The 17,040-nt window shown below is 33.4% G+C and overlaps 1 protein-coding gene and 1 long non-coding RNA gene across 2 annotated transcripts in view; one reads left to right on the top strand and one right to left on the bottom strand.

The window, feature by feature from the left end:
• The window catches only part of MDGA2 (MAM domain containing glycosylphosphatidylinositol anchor 2), an 830,741-nt gene extending 822,752 nt beyond the window's left edge, over positions 1 to 7,989 (top strand). Inside the window, exons 16-17 of the mRNA XM_004270015.4 lie at positions 3,278 to 3,383; positions 6,059 to 7,989. Coding sequence (XP_004270063.2) covers positions 3,278 to 3,383; positions 6,059 to 6,147 — 195 coding nt within the window. The 3' untranslated portion in view covers positions 6,148 to 7,989. The remainder of the gene's footprint in view (positions 1 to 3,277; positions 3,384 to 6,058) is intronic.
• The window catches only part of LOC125963682 (uncharacterized), a 159,294-nt gene that overhangs the window by 67,300 nt on the left and 74,954 nt on the right, over positions 1 to 17,040 (bottom strand). The window lies entirely within an intron of this gene.

Raw genomic sequence — 17,040 nt, 5'->3', positions numbered from 1 at the left:
AAAAGTAGGAATGTTTAATACTTTAAAGTCAGTAACAGAAGTTTTGAAATGCTTTGAGCAATGGCAAGATCATTCCAGGGAAAGAAGCTTTGAAAAGTTCAGGAATGATTTTGATGATTTAGACATTTTAATTTTGATTTTTAAAATAATGCCATTATTTTATATTGACACTTATCTCCAGGTAACAGCAACTTATTAAGTGAAAATAATTGTGTACTTTAAATAAGAAAAACTGTGGATAATTTTATTGTCTACTCACCTCTACATACCTAAGATGGAAAAATCCATGTCTCTCAAGCGTGTTCCTCCAGCATCCTTCCCAATGCAAGGATTATGACTTCAGCTTCATCTCTTTAGATTTCAAGTGGGAGCAGGTGCAGAACATTCTAACCTACCCGTATTAGCCTTTTCACCAACATCTCACTTTGCACACAAATCATACTGGAATGCAATCCTCTATCTTTGCCATGGCCACATTACAAAGCCTGTATTCTGTTCTACAAGCAGTGTTTACTCCCTTTCTCTTTCTACTCCACCTCTTAAAATTAAAACTCTTGGTGCTTGAAGAGGTTTCCTCTTCACCATACCAAATTTTTCTGACTAATACATTCTTATTCCTGCTTCCCTCCAGAATTAAACTTGACTGGGAGGGAGAAATCTACATTTTCTTCCATTCAGTCCTTTAAAAGAACTGCGTAAAAGAAAAATTTGTGATGACAGCCCTCCACTTTCATTAAGTAAAGTATTAGTCTTGGGGGCATGGTGGAAAATATTTGATTTTGTGGAATCAGACTCTTATAGCATGAATCTTTGAGTTCTGACTTTCTCCAAGATAACATTCCATTCATGTTGTTATCTTCAGGGGAGAAGACTCAGCATCACATGACTGAAACTAAGAAGGGGGTGGGAATACTATTGATTTACTCTTAACATTGATTCTTTACCAGGTAAGCAGCACATGTCAAAAAAAGGAAAAAAATACCCAAATACTTAAAAACCCATGGTTAGGAAAAAGGCGATGCCTTCTCACAGATAGACTGCTGATAGGGGCAATTTATAATGACCCTAAAGAACCATATAATAATTGTGTGTAATAATCATATGAAATTCAGCCTTGTTCATCTCAGCCTTGTTCAGAATAACTGAAAATAATTTTAATGTCTAACAATAACAATACATGCTGGTTACATAAATTTTGTTGCATCCATGACATGGACTATTCTGCAGCCATTAAAATGACTTCTTTTCCAAATTCAGTGCTCTTGAATTTTTATACCATTCATTTTTTTTTTTTAATCTTCTCTCTTGCAATTTAAATAGTCCTCTGAGGGCTGTGTAGCCACTACCCAGATACCTTCCAAAACACCACCCTAAGTCAAATGCAAGTTATTATTTCCAGGCAGCCAAATTAATGCTTCATTCCTGATTCCATCTGAGGATGGAGAATTCATATACTGCCAATTTAGTTCTAAATATTTTAACTCTGGTTTGCCATTTTATTTTGGCTTCAGTGACAAGACAAATTGGATGCCTTTCAAAGAAATGTTTTTGGACACTCTTTATTAACATACTTATCTCAACATAGGTAAGCAGGAAACCCGCTCTACACAAATTAAATATAATAATAATATAATAATAAAAACTTCCCAAATCTTTTTCTCTTATCAAATTTTTTCCTATCATGAAAATTATTCTTATAGACCATATTTAAGTGGGGGAAAGGACTCAATACAAAAGGTGGTAACTAATGCCTCTACTCTCCTACTTAGAGATTTCGATTGATAAAATTATGACAGCATATCAGAGAACAATGGTAGCCTTCACAAAAGTAGTGTAAGTTCTCTTAAATTCATCACAAATTTGCCTTTAAGGAGTCATATTAAGATACTTTGAAAAACAAAAATTTTGGCATTGATAAAAACAGACTTTTACTCCAATTTGTTGCAATGAAATAGACTAGAAATTGTATTAAAATGCACACATTAGTTTGATGTTGAAAACAGTTATTAGGCTAATTTTTCTTCGGAAAAAACAAAGTAAGTATTTCATTTTGGTATGTAGAAATTTTTCTGGGAATATAATCACTACATGCATAGGTTATTTTTTAGTATCAAAAGAATTAAAAGGTTTTACTGGAAGCAAGGAGTAATTGTGAGATAAGACAAAATTTTAGAAGACTCTTATTTCTATAAAAATGAAATAAAAATTTGCTAATTGGGGCTTCCTTGGTGGCGCAGTGGTTGAGAATCTGCCTGATAATGCAGGGGACACGGGTTCGAGCCCTGGTCTGGGAGGATCCCACATGCCGCGGAGCAACTAGGGCCGTGAGCCACAACTACTGAGCTTGCGCGTCTGGAGCCTGTGCTCTGCAACAAGAGAGGCCGCGATAGTGAGAGGCCCGCACACCGCGATGAAGAGTGGCCCCCGCTTGCCACAACTAGAGAAAGCCCTCGCACAGAAACGAAGACCCAACACAGCAAAAATAAATTAATTAATTAATAAACTCCTACCCCCAACATCTTCTTTAAAAAAAAAAAAAAACAACTTGCTAATTGTCCTTATATTGACCTTGTATCTAGAATTTAGTAATAAATGGAGACTTATTTCATTCATCTATTCTTTCAACACTAATGTCTTACCTCAGTGCCAACCACTGTTCTAGATACTGGAAATTCAAAGGTCTGCCGCTAAACACTCAACATAAGTAAACCCATAAATATCTTCAAGGGTTTAGAAACAAAGCATATGGGGAATATGATGAATTTATTCACTGTATTTGCAAGAGATCAAACAGTTTTACAGAGATGGTAAACCCTTGCTCTGTGCTTCATTAAACATAATACTGTCGCAGTGAACCCGGAACTCATTCATCCATAAAATATTTCTAGAAAACCAGTGTTATGGGATATGTTTAGAAAACATTGGAGGGAATCTATTTCAGAGAAATATTTCAGAGAAAAACTTTTCTTTACCTCTGAAAACAAAAAGTGATACGATTTGTAATAGTAGCTGCTTTTATTCTGTTATTCAATTAAGTTTAGTTTTGTTTTAAAATTGACACAGAGCTTGTCATATGGAAAACTATGCTATACAAGGAAAATCTTATTGGTTTTGTTGAGAAAGTTTATGTTTTTTGCAAGTAAGAATTCTGAAGACCATCAATAATAAATGATGCCAGGATTGTTGTCAATTTTAGGTTTGTCTCCTCGATTTCTCAATAAAAATTCATCTGCAAATCAAAGCCCTGCATTTAGGTTTGTTTTATTCATATTTGTAGCTCATTTTTGAAGGTATTCGAGGTCCTGGCATAGAAGGTGACATTGCCATTGATGATGTATCAATTGCAGAAGGAGAATGTGCAAAACAAGACTTAACGACTAAGAGTAAGTGTCTCTTCTTGGATCAGTTGGTGTGATGTTAAAGTAACGTAATGACAATTAAACTAATGAGGTCTAATTGTTAAAACTAATTTATTTTTAGTTTATTTAAAAATTTCCTATGCATGAGACCCTAAAATTTTAATTATATTTTAAAATCAAAGTATTAAATCTGATGGTAGGCATTTGAACTCAGCTATTTGACCTAAAATAAAAGTAATTTTGATTTAGGTCTATGTAAGGCAAGCACACTTTGGTTTTTAATTAAGATTTTAAAATATTCTTAATTTATATTATTAATTTCAGAGGATTTTTTTCACTTTTATTGAAATATTTGGCTAATCTATATACTCAGCACACATTTATATAGCCATGGCTGTTTTTATTCCTCCGAGTTTATGAATGTATTTTGTAGGTCTAACTTTTGCCAACCATTTTAACAGATTCAATATTGTGAAGTGTCTTAGTATGTATATTAAGTAATGGAGCAGCCTAATTCTTTGCTGGTATAATTAATCTCCTTATACCTGCATCACAATCTTGTTTAGTAATTTGGTTTCACTTTTTATTCTGGTTTGAATATTATGGTATAATGATATCTTCAAATTGTATGTTTTTCACCAAAAATCCATTTTCAGTAAAAGAGCTATAAATAAAAAATTATAAATAATGCAAAAAAGCATCAGAATTATGTGTTGGGCTGTTTCTTAAAATCCTCATTGTATTATTCATGTGAAGGTGAGAAATCTAAAATTATACTTATGAAAAATTCCTCTTAGTTGAAGGATTTTCATAGGGCCACCTAGAATCTTTAATTTTGTGGTCATTTAAAGAGGTATCAATCAAACTAAATACACACAAATAACTCAATTATTTAGCACTTACAAAAAGAGCATGAAAATCCACTTTGTATAAGTCTATAGCAAATCAGGGTCTTTGTTAATTGAGTATAGTTAGTGAGAAATTATATCAGTCTGGATGTTGAAAGTCAACATTGTACAACTACCCAGTGATTGCTCATACGAACTGACATTTTTAAACATTGTTAGGAGACAAAAACTAAGATTGTACATAACAATGAGCCATTTTGCTCATAGTTTTCACCTTCTTGTCATTACACTTAGCATTTCAAGTAACAATTTTAGTAAAAGTTTCTCCCTGTGTCTGGCTAATTTTTCTTTAGAAAACCAGCAGCTATATCCAAATGAAGTAGGTTTGTCAAATGCACAGAAAAGCAAGCATTCTTCTCAGAGGAAAAAGGGATTTCTTTTGAATTTCACAACATGAATCAGTGATAGTAACATACACTATATTAGCTGAAGATAGTTACCATCTGATAAAGAAATCTTACATTTTGATAATTAAATCACTGAAAATTAGTATAAATAGAATTAAACTTTCCAAATGAGGAAAGCAAGAGAACATAATTTACTCCCCAAAAAGGAGAAAGCAGAAATGTAGCCACAGTGAAATGACTATGAAAACCCATAGGCACTTTATTGTTATACAGTAGAACATTTTTCATAATCAGTTTTCTTCTCTTAAACTACTAAATCCAGGAAAAAGTGTGACTATTTCAAGTAAGATATATCTATACTTATTGGAGGTATTTTTATTTAGCCTCTGTAAATCAGAGGAAACAATTCTAATTGAACAAAAATATTTTCTTTGGTATGAGAAAATACTCTGCTACATTTGTATCTCTTTAACTATAACTTATTAAGTTCATTTTGATGAATAGTGTTTGTGGAATATTAAATTAATGTTAAATTCTAAGTACAAACCAGCTTGGAGGCCAAAGGCCTCTTCCTAAACTGCTCAGGCTTCCAACCCCTCTCCGGTAGTAAATGTAGTACTATGGCCACACTATCAAAAGCTGAGATTGTTTGTCTCTTATTTTCAAAACCCAGCTCACTCCTAGGTGAGAGCCATTTTGTAACTTAAGGTAGGTTAATGAATTATTGGGTTTGCCTATGTTAGTCCTCCTAGGTAAGCTATACATTCTAAGAGGTATCATCTGTACATGAATTTTACTCGAAATACCAGCTACAGTAGGAATCTCAAGGCAGATTGGTGAAAGAGATTTTTTAGTTAGAATGGACTTCATAGCACTTTTAAAAATTACACTAAGGAGAAAATTATTTACCCAATTTATAGATAATAGACTGATCCTGATATGTATAATCCACTGTTTGCAGTAGTTAATTTCTCTACCCATAACAATCCCTACCAGGTTTTCATAAAGGGTAGTTTTTCTTTCAGTGGTCTTTAAGCTTAAACATTTCTGAAAGCTTAAAAAAAAAAAATGAAGCTGAACTTTTAGATTTTTGAGAATTTTCTATGTGTGCATGCCTTCATGTGGCTAGCAGAACTCTGAGGTTGAGCTCAGCCATAGACTCACATAAATATCTTCTGAACAGGTTTTCGTAGCATAGCATATCAATTTAAAATCTGAAAATATTTTAATTTTATCAAATGCCTCACCATATATTCAAGTTATTTTCCTTTTCACTTGTCTTGGAAGTGAAGCTGATAAATAAACCAAAAAACAAGTGTTTTCCAAAAATATCTTCCATATACTAAAATTGTTTTATTTGTTCACCAAAGTTGTATTGGTAGCTACATGGAATACTTACTCTCCTTTTTAATGATTTCTTGGCATTTACTTCCCTTGTCTTTAGATTCCGTTGATGGTGCTGTTGGAATTTTAGTACATATATGGCTTTTTCCGGTTATCGTCCTCATCTCTATCTTAAGTCCTCGAAGGTGACCTTACCCTGGCAGAGGCTATAAAAGATTCACCAGGCACTGGCATGAAGAAAGAGTCTTTGTAAATGGACATTGAAAAAACAAACTACCAAAGATTCCTCCACTGACTACTGACTCAAAATAAAATAATAAAAACAAATTTTTTAAGCACTGGGGATAAAAAGACATCATGGAAATATAACTTATTCCGCACTACAAATAAAAGAAAATCTTGACCTGAGTAGAGAAGAGACCTTCAGGTGCTTTTGTGGCTAAAAAGATTACAGCGTCATCTGGTCATCTGGTTGAACTCGGAAAAAAAAAAAAAAAAAAAAAAGCTATAGAAATCCTTGTCAAAGCACAAAGTCATGGCTGGTTTTGTTTCAAATGAATAGTTTGCTTGTTACCATGGAAACCTAATGGCCTGCCAACAAAAACCTCACTGTAAACAGGGTACGTGAAGAGCTGGCATTTATTTTCCTTTTGAGAAGGTTTTGCATAGAGAATTAAATAAATGTAGGCCCTTTTACCTTTGGTTGTTACCATTCCTTGAAAATAACCTGAACTCAGAATTATTTACAACATTCTTCTTCCTCCCCACCTTATCCCCATCCCACCTTTATTATTATTGTTTTCCTCCCATGGCTAAGCTAGATAACTGTATGCTGTCTCTTTTTGCATGCACTACTATCCAGGATGGTAAACCTGGGCTTACATATTACACAGGCTTATCGGAGTTTGCTTGCGGCCACTTGAACACCCAAACTAAGTCATCTGTTCCAACGAAGAAACCAAACCATCATCTTTTATAAATTGCCATGGAAACCAAGTGCCTTCAATGAAACAAGCCTGAATAATTTTCAACTCAGAAGTTTGCACTGCTAAGAGTGGTTTGTGTAAAACTGTTTTATAAACAAACTACAGAGCCTAAATGTGCAAATTACAGGCAAGACAACAAAGCCGCTTCTGAAGAAGAAAGGACCGAAGCTGCTGCGTAAGCCCATGCAGACAAGATATTTGTTGTTTGACCTCCTAGACAGCCATGGCCTTTCGGCTTATTGTCCATTAGAAAATAACTTCCATTGAGACCAGACATGGGAGCAACACTTTTTTCTTCCAGGTTATTAAATGGGTCAACCAGAGCAAAAGGTTGTTAAGATAATACTTAGCGCAGAAGGTGGTAAAACAGGAGTGGTTTTTTACTCTAACCTCCATTTGAAATGAAATTGGCCCTAGCTTTAGAGGGAACAAGAAAATGTTTGTGATTGCAGTACATACAAACTCTACAGTGGAACTGGGCCTGAAAAAATCTGGCTTTATTCTAGACACTGAGGGTAATATGCCTCTGCCCTTTAGTCAGACTCTGTGAAAATTGTGAAATATTATTTTATTATTTTACCAAGATTAAAAAACACTTTTACAAAAAAACAAAAACCTGTAAAAATGATTTTGAGCTACCTGAGGACAAATCATACCTTTAACCAGCCAGTTTTCCAATGCATTGTAAATTTCACTTAAACCTGTTGGTTATGAAAATTTGAAGACCTTTTTCCTTAAATTATCTCAGCTTTTAACTTCATTTAAAAAGACTTTTGTCTAAAGAAGAATATTATTATTATTATATGTTCTTTCAACACCCCAGGATTAAAAAAAAACTGATTATGCAAGTAATTGGGATATAAGTATTAAATTATAACATTTGCAAATATTAATATAAAAAGCACAACAAAATGTAGTGGAAAAATGACAAAGCTTGATTTTTTTAAAAAAATAATTCTGTAGAAATGTTTGTGCAAATTCAGTAATCCAACTTAAAAGATAATTTTACAGCTATGTTCAATAAAGCCTCTTTCCAGGTAAGGTATGAAAAGCAGTATGTGTGTTTGTTGAACGATGTTCACTTATCACCAAAATGAGACTAGTTATACAATTTATTGGTTATGTCTCCATGGGATAAATCTTCAGTGTTTCGTATACTTTAATGTCTGCAGGAAGAAATTTTGATAGGAAATCTCTGATGCACTCTCCCTTATTTGTAATAGTTGTAAAAAAAGTCAAACTTTTGAAAGTGAAATATGAAACAAATATGAACTTGGAATTTAATGTGTATTTTCATAGTTAAAGAGGGAACCAGTCTGAATATCCAGGTAATGGTAGAATTGAGCTAAGCCATGTTCTTTAAATTAAGCAGAATAAAGAAATGAATTTTATAACATACTGGAACAAATCAGGCATATTGAAAGAATTTCAAAATTATAGTCACCCATCTATTTTATCAAACCAAAGAGATTAAAGTAAAAATATTCAAGGCACTTAGCTTAATATTTACTAAATCTCCCTTCACCTTGACTTCCATTTTATGTGGCAACTAACCACTTCTCTCCACTATCCCATATTAGCGGATCATATTTTGAAACTGATTTTCTGCGTACTCATTTCTGATAATATCAATGAAAATGTTCTAGATCAAAAGAGAGGCTTAACTCATTGCCGCCTTCTTTCGCTGATCTTTGAGTGAGGCTTTTGCAAAAAACAAAAAAAAATCTACATTCAGAATATTTGGATATACATGTGTCCTTTCCAGGAAAATAATCAAGTCTTTTCTCCTAAGTAACCCTGCACAAAGAAACTGCTGTAAGCAAAAGATTCAGTTCTACTACTAAACATTCATAAAATACTAAAGTCTTTCCATAACCTTTCACACAGTAAGAATACACAAGGCTTCAGAAGTTCATGAGAACCGGCTGGTACTTCAAAAAGTAATTTTGATTAAATGTTTGAGAAATTGCAGATGAGTACCAAGAACAAAGGGGTAAATCAGAAGAACTGCAAAGCAATCAACTTTATTGATATGGTAATAAGTTAAAATATATAACTTAAATGGGTTCTGGATCACTTATATAAACGAACAAACTTAGAATCAATGTTTTTCACTCCAGAGCAAATGTTTGGTTGCTGTAATTGAAAGGCAATGGATAAAAATGCAAAAATTTTTTAACGGTCAGCATATGGGAAATGTAAATTAAGTATTCCCTTCTTTAATATTAGTTATAATAATGACAACTTTAAAGCGCTTACATGTTTACCAACTGCCTTCCATTTCCTAATACTTTTTTGTATATGAGTTGAAATCTCCAATGTATTCTTCCTTTTCCTTTTTGATAGCATATTTTAAGTGTAATTGATGGCAATATTTTGTTGTTGTTGTTCTTTCGTAGGAAGGCATTAGGCAATGGAGCTTTTAATTTCCTGGGAGAAAGATTATATCGTGTAATCTCCTACTGCCAGTAGTTGATCCCAATTAATTAGAAGCATTACTTTTTTTCATCAGTTCAGAGATGATTGTTTCTCCACATTTTAACATCTCTGCAATCAGGCTATTTTAATTATAATTAGCAGCATTTCTGTGTAGTGATATATAAAATAATAGTGCATCCTAAAAACATGGCATCTTAGGTACTGAAATTCACCAATGTTACCAGAAGTGTCAAATCATGCCCAATGTTATTACTTTTCAGTAGTAATAATAGCCCCTTCGTATTTGTAGGATTATATTAAATACCCATTGAATACACATTATTTAAAAATAACATAACTTTTATTTTGTGCTTTTTAAAAATCTGAGTCTTCTCTTACATGCATTATATACATACCTAGCCCTGCTTTCTTTCTTTTTCTTTTTTTCCTGCTACCTATTTTTTAGTTCTATTATGAATTACAGTATGCCATGTATCCCTGGATTAAAATGTTTTCTGGTTTTATGTGATTCATAGCACTTAGTTGGTTAGAAGTTTGGCCTGCCATTAAATTTTCTTTAAGAGATTTGAAAAATGCATGGTGCATCACAATGTCATGTAATAGGCTAAACTACTGGTATTTCATTTCACCTACATCACAGCATCAACTTTGACATAGCAATGAATTGTGATAATTATAATAATGAGAATTACAAACCAGCTGGTCATTTACATCATGTTACAAATGGTAAAAAATAATGCCATTCTTTACTTTTATATTTTAAAATATGACAAAATATGAATGACAGCTATACTAACTTTTCACCAAACATGCATTTTTATTTTAAAGACTTTATAATAAACGTGTCTGTCAAAATGTGTAATTTGAAGAACAATTAATTTAGTTCTATCCTTAAGACTGTATGAAACTGGCTGTGGTGTTTTTCATGATCTATTTTTGTTGTTTTGATTAGTGATTTGAGATACTGATAGACTACATAACCTGAGTTTGATAGAATGCCTTCAAAGGATTCTATTGAATGCATGTTCTTTATCAAAAAACTTTTTTTTAAATGTGCCTTTCAAAGATAAGAGCCTCTCAACAGACATTTAAACTGGAAAAATTTTATTCCGAATTCATTTTCCTCTTGGGTGATGACGACTTCTTACTAATTGCTTCGTCTGCATCTCAACAAAGCAGAAGGTATACTCTTCTTGCAACTGGGTAGTTGATGTCAATGAGGAGTTATTGCATTTTCTGTGAAAACAATAAAATCATAGGGTTCAATCCCAAGCTATTTCCTTTCCGACAATGTTCCCTTTGTGGTTAACTAGCTTACTTAGTTTTCTTAGTGCTTATTTTTAAAAAGCAATGTCTCTGACATTTTCTACTTCTACTTAGAAAAGCTACCACAGAATGATCAGAACTTCTTTTCAAATCCGGTATAAAAAGTTCTCTGCTGAGTATCCATAATATTTATAAGTAAATATATATGTTATTACATAGAAAAAGTAAGACTTAAAAACTTGACATTTTAATGTGAAATATGCCAGTTCAGAATCCATCTATCATAAGTTTATGTCTGTTTGGAAACAGAAGTGAAAGTTAGGGAGAGATAAATTTTCCATATATTTGTATATGGACTACTTTATTGACATTATTAATATAAAGCTTAATAAATTATGATTGGTGATTTCATTACCATGAACCTACATTGAGTATATTGGAATTAAGGAATTGGAATTCAAAATTTGAATAGGGCAGGGGTTAAACTCTGGGTAGAAACTGAAATAGTTTTCTTAAAGGAATATTTACAGCTGATTGAATTTAATTTCAATTGTACTAATTTTCCATAAGATGAGCTAAAATGTATTCTTATTTTTCAATAAAATTATGGGAAATTTTATGAAATGGGGATTAGCATATTAGTTTCAGTTTGTTTTCTTATGGCTTTTAATCGTTGTCCTGGATTTCCAGGATATCATTTTTATGTCTTGAGACATCAGTATATTTAAATGTATACATTTAATCAAATATACATTGTGTTAAATTCATATCGAATATTAGTTACATTTTAGATCTCAAAGTTTAGATTTAACTTACTTTTCCTTTTGGTATTTTCCTTCTGCAGATAGCTGTATGTTATTTTCCCTTGGATTTTCTTTCAATAAATGAAATAATGTTAAATACTCTGTTAGCGTTTGGGGGAAATTTCTGCTGTCAATAAGCACTGAAGTTAGAAACAAAAAAATATTTAGAATAGCAATTATATTTTCAAATTAAGATGAAAATGCCATCATTTCTCTCACTATTAAAAAGCTTTTATAGACTTAACACTGCAGTGGAGCACAATTAGCCCGTTAAAGATATGTGTTGGTTTTCACATCCTTTGTGAGGGATCATTTATAAGATTGTGTTAAACAAGTAGGCACTAAAATCTTTCTGAATGAACTGTGATTTAAGAATGATGGTTCAATTTGGTAACTGTGGGCTTCTGTATGGTATGTGAATAACTGACTGCAGATTAACAGTACTGCTGTTTTCCAGGATGAAAGTTTTAATCACATATTTCACAGCGGCACTGTAGGCTAAATGTGGGCCTTCTGAGGGAAATAAATAATACTGCTTGACAACGATTTGACTGAACCAAAGTATAAATGGAATCCTAAAACTTGCTTATTATTGTTTCCCTACTGCCTATTTAGCTTAGTTTTTTCTTCATCTTTGTTATTATATCTCTAAATATATCCATGAAATTTTGGAAATACAGATGCAATTAACATTAACAGACCTAGTAACCATCTTTAGAAATCAACTCCCTAACTGCTCCCTAAGTGCATATTAAAGTACTGTTTATTCTTCATAAGCTGTTTTGTTTAATAGTCAAATTAAGGACTTTGTCCATATTTGATTCCTATAGTACTTCTATTCCATTAAATTATTATTTAGTAGTCTGCATATCTGCTTCCCAGCTGAAGTTGTAACCTCCTCCATGGCAAGGACAATGTCTTTTCACAAATTTAAGAGCTTCCAACTTACATAGTTTCTATAGAGATTATTGAATTAATGATTACTGAATTAATCCATGATTTAGACCTGCATTTAGAATGGAACTTATTCAATGAATGTAGGAAATAAGCAGTAATATCACCTTTAAGTTATAAAATCAATGACATTTCACGGACAGAAAACATCTATGTGCTGAGAAAAATGAGGAGTCGAGGAAAATGAAACATCAGTTTAAGCATTTCCAACACAATTTTCTGGCACTTCTTAGTTTAACAGAAAATGATTGTATTTCTTAATAAAAGGGCAAATGTTGTTAATGTTTCTGCAAACAAAATCATTATATGGTTAAACTAAGGAAAAGGAGGCTAATTCTGCATTCTGTTTTGTGTTAGATGCCATCCTTATACGTGAGAATAATATGACATAGAATCTCTTCTTTTAACCAAGATGTATTAATTATAGAATATTATGCTTAATTTTACATTAGGGAGATCACATGAGCTAAATTCAGTCTTAGCTCCTTTGTAGAGTTTGTTGTAGTGTATATGTTTTGGGATCCAGTCATCCACTAAACATGAAACGAAGTATATTTTAATATGCAAATATTTTAAAGGGTTGTATAATAATTTGAATTATAAAACACAATTATAAAAAAAGATATTTAGTTCTGGGTAATATTTTAGGTGCAAAAACTAGACTTGTACACATGGGACAAAATAATGAGAAAGAAATTTATTTTCAAAATTGGTAACAGTGTTGAACAGAGATGACTATAATTTTATTATTTTATTTTGTTTCAGCTTTGAATTATATGTCTCAATTTCCAAAATTGACACAATTCAGCAGGCTAATGAGCCCAAAATAAAAGATGGTACAGTGCTAGTATGTGGCAAATAGACAATAATTAATAGTTAATTTACAAAAATAAGTAGTACACTGTTACAATTTTTTAATGAAACAAACATGCATCTTTTATTTTTCATTTAGTTTTTGACAATATCATATACAAAAGTGGGATTTTATGTGTGCTCAAAAGGCCTTTACAGTGCAGGAGTATCTGAGGGCACTGGAAGGGTATCCATTCTGAATCAACATCCCACAGCAGGAGTGAGATTCCTCACTCAGCAGTCCATTCCTTCATGCCTGGTGTTGCTTTCTCCATTTAGTCTTCTTTCAAACTATAAATATTCCCATCAGGAAAACATATTAGTCCCTAATATTTGGGGGTAACATTTTATCAGCTCACAGTCTTCAAATATCTAGCAAAATTGACTGAGTAAACCCTGGACCTACTGGAAGGGGCTAAGGAACACGAAGGAGATGCATGCAGAGACGAGAGGTACAGGATTTCAAAGACTACATTCATTTCACAGTTTTCCTGAGGACAGGTCCAGATTACATATCCAGTATATAAAATAGAGATAGAATGAGAGGAATGTCAGGCTGTCAGACACAGGCAAAGGCTCAAAGAACAGAGTGAGAGAGCGTCTAGGACAGAAACATAAACAATGAAGTCACAGAGAGGGGACAGTGTGAATAGATGTGGATGATGCATTTAAAAATGAAACTGATCAAACTAGATTGTTCACACTAGTAGAAAGGAGAGAAAAGGAAAATTACATAACTAGATGCATTCTGTTGAGGGTCATAATCTAAAAAATGAAAATAAAATGTTTAGATCAAGTAAGTTTGAAAAGGAACTACAATAAATATATATACAAATATTCACCACATGCTCCTCCTGCTTTCTCTTCTTTCCTTTGCAGTGACTATGGTTACAACATGGCTTCTCTGTCCACTTTCTCCTTCCTGGTTATGTGGACTCACAGTACGTAGGTTACTTCTCTGTAAATTTTCCTGAGATGTACTTCAGCAGGCGAGTTCCTGTTTCAGACTGCCTCTGTTCATACTCTTTCTGCACCACTTTTTCATTATACAATTTTAGTTTTAGTTAACTTATTCAATGTCCCTAACAACTCGGTTTCCTCCCCTGTAAAATAGGGATAATATCATCGGTAATAATATATAGTATTTCATAGGATTGCAAGGAGGCTCAAATGACATAAACTACATAAGACACTTAATTTCCTAGAACACAGTAAGAATTAATGAACAGTTTTTACTGATATGCATGCTATTCTTAGAGAAGGAAGAAGAGAAAGTTGAGAATCATGACATCTGTTACCTTCCACATATGCCAAGTTTGAAAATGAGCATTTTCAAATTGTTTTCACTCTCTCTAATAATCTAACTTGGAGCCCATGCATATGCACACATTCATACATACATGTCATTAATATGATTTATCATTTTCCAAGTGTTTTCACACACATTGTTTCATCTGTTCTAACCCAAAATGTTTGGTGACTTCCCTGTGGTGGGTGTGAATTGAGGTATGATGGATGTCGTCCTGTCCTCTTTCCATCACCTTGCCTCTCACAGCATGTATATGGGCACCTGTTCACAGTGACCCAGGACTGAAAAGAAGAGTGTTTAATAAGCAATGTCTTTTGCTTTTTATTATCCAGGGAGCCTCCATACTATATGAAATCTAAAACAACACTATTTTGTGTACCACTAAGAAGAAAAAGAACCACATTTTTACTGTGATTGTAAGACACCATAAGTTATAACAGGCAGTCCTATTTCAGAGATGTCAAACTGAAAAAATTGAATCTTAAGATTAATGAAATATGACATCATTTTTAATGTGCTAGATATTTCATTTGAAACTTACAGAAACCTGCTTTGTGTATTATAATGCAGTTGGACTCTGTCTTTAATGCGAATCAAAAGCTTCTAGAATGGTTGTTGAAAATACAGATTCCAGAGTCTTGGCACCAGATGTTTTGAGCTAGAGGGAGAAGACAGGGGTTTTTTAACAAGCCACTTAAATAATTCTGACATTTGTGATTAAAAGAGCCACAATTTGATAAAGATTGGTGTAGTGGAAAGAATATAAGTTCAAATCCTGATTTTTACCACTAGTAGCTGTGTGACCTTGAGCAGATGTCTTAAAAGCCTTGAGCCTTAGTGCTCTCGGAGACACCATAGAGCGGTCTGGAGTCAGACTGCCAGGTTCTTCATTATGTAATCTCCCTCAGTTCCCTTATCTATAGAGCGGGGTTATCTAATTAATGAGCTAATATGTGTAAAACATGTAGAACATTGCTGGTCTATAACAAGCACCACATAATATATTGCTCATCTGCAAAATTGGGATAGTAATAACAGTACTCGCCTCAATGCCATGATGAGTAAATGAGGCAATGCATCTCAAGTATTTGGTAAAGAGAAAAGTGTTTTGTTTTGTTTTGTTAGATATTGACTTAACAAAGTAAGATCTTTCAAAATAAATTCTTTAAAACTTCTTTTCATGGCTAATCCTTATTTCCTTTTCCTTGTTTTCTTGAAGATGGACATCTTGAAGACAGACAAGGAAAAATTTTCTATAGTATTTGAATGTTCTTATTTATCTGGCATGAAGTATATTAGCCCTCCAAATGACATAGGCCCTGTGGCATTACTTTATAATGTAAATGGTTTTTTGAATAATCATGCTTATTTTAGGATATAAAAAATTGTTAGAAAAAGTAGACAGTTGTTAGTAAATAAGAACAAGTTTGACATTCTTCAAAAGTTACTATTGATATTTACATGTGTTGATGTTCTAGACAGAAATGCTGCTCAATTTTTAAAATAAACTATTATTTTGAGATAATTATAGATTCATTGTAGTTGTAAGAGATCATATAGAGAGATCCTGTTTCCTGAGTGATAACATCATGTATGTGTATGTGTGTGTGTGTGTGTGTGTGTGTATTTAGTTCTGTGTATTTTTAAAAATTAATTAATTTATTTATTTTTTGGCTGTGTTGGGTCTTCATTGCTGTGCGCAGGCTTTCTCTAGTTGCGGCGAGCGAGGGCTACGCTTCCTTGCAGTGCGCGGGCTTCTCATTGCGGTGGTTTCTCTTTGTTGCGGAGCACAGGCTCTAGGCACGCAGACTGCAGTAGCTGTGGCACACGGGCTCAGTAGTTGTGGCTCATGGGCTCTTAGAGCTCAGGTTCAGTAGTTGTGGCACACGGGTTTAGTTGCTCCGTGGCATGTAGGATCTTCCTGGATCAGGGCTCGAACCTGTGTCCCCTGCATTGGCAGGCGGATTCTTAACCACTGCGCCACCAGGGAAGTCCCTAGTTCTGTGTATTTTTATCACATCTGTAGGTTCATGTATTCACCACCACATACAAGGTGCACAGTTCAGTCACCACAGGAACCCCTGTAGTGTTGCCATTTTATAACCACATCCACTTCCCTTCTGCCTCCCCTCCTCCAACCCATCCCATAATCATGGCAACAACTAATCTGTTCTTCATTTCTACAATTTTGTCCTTTCAAGAATGTTATATAAATGCTATCAAACACTATATAAATTGGGAGGATTGGCTTTTTGCATTCAGCATAATTCCCTGGAGAATTATCCATGTTGTGGCATGTATCATTAGCTTGTGCCTTTATATTGCAGAGTAGTATTGCATAGTATGAATGTACCAGTTTGTGTAACCATTTACCCATTGAAGGGCATCTGGGTTGTTTCCAGTGTTCAGTTATTACAAATAAAGCTGCTATGAACATTCATGTACACATTGTTTTGTGAACATAAGTTTCCAT

The sequence above is a fragment of the Orcinus orca genome, chromosome 2 (genome assembly GCF_937001465.1).
Source record: "Orcinus orca chromosome 2, mOrcOrc1.1, whole genome shotgun sequence".
NCBI lineage: Eukaryota > Metazoa > Chordata > Mammalia > Artiodactyla > Delphinidae > Orcinus > Orcinus orca.
The sequence above is the reverse complement of the archived record's forward strand: the minus strand, read 5'-3'. Positions and strand labels throughout refer to the sequence as shown.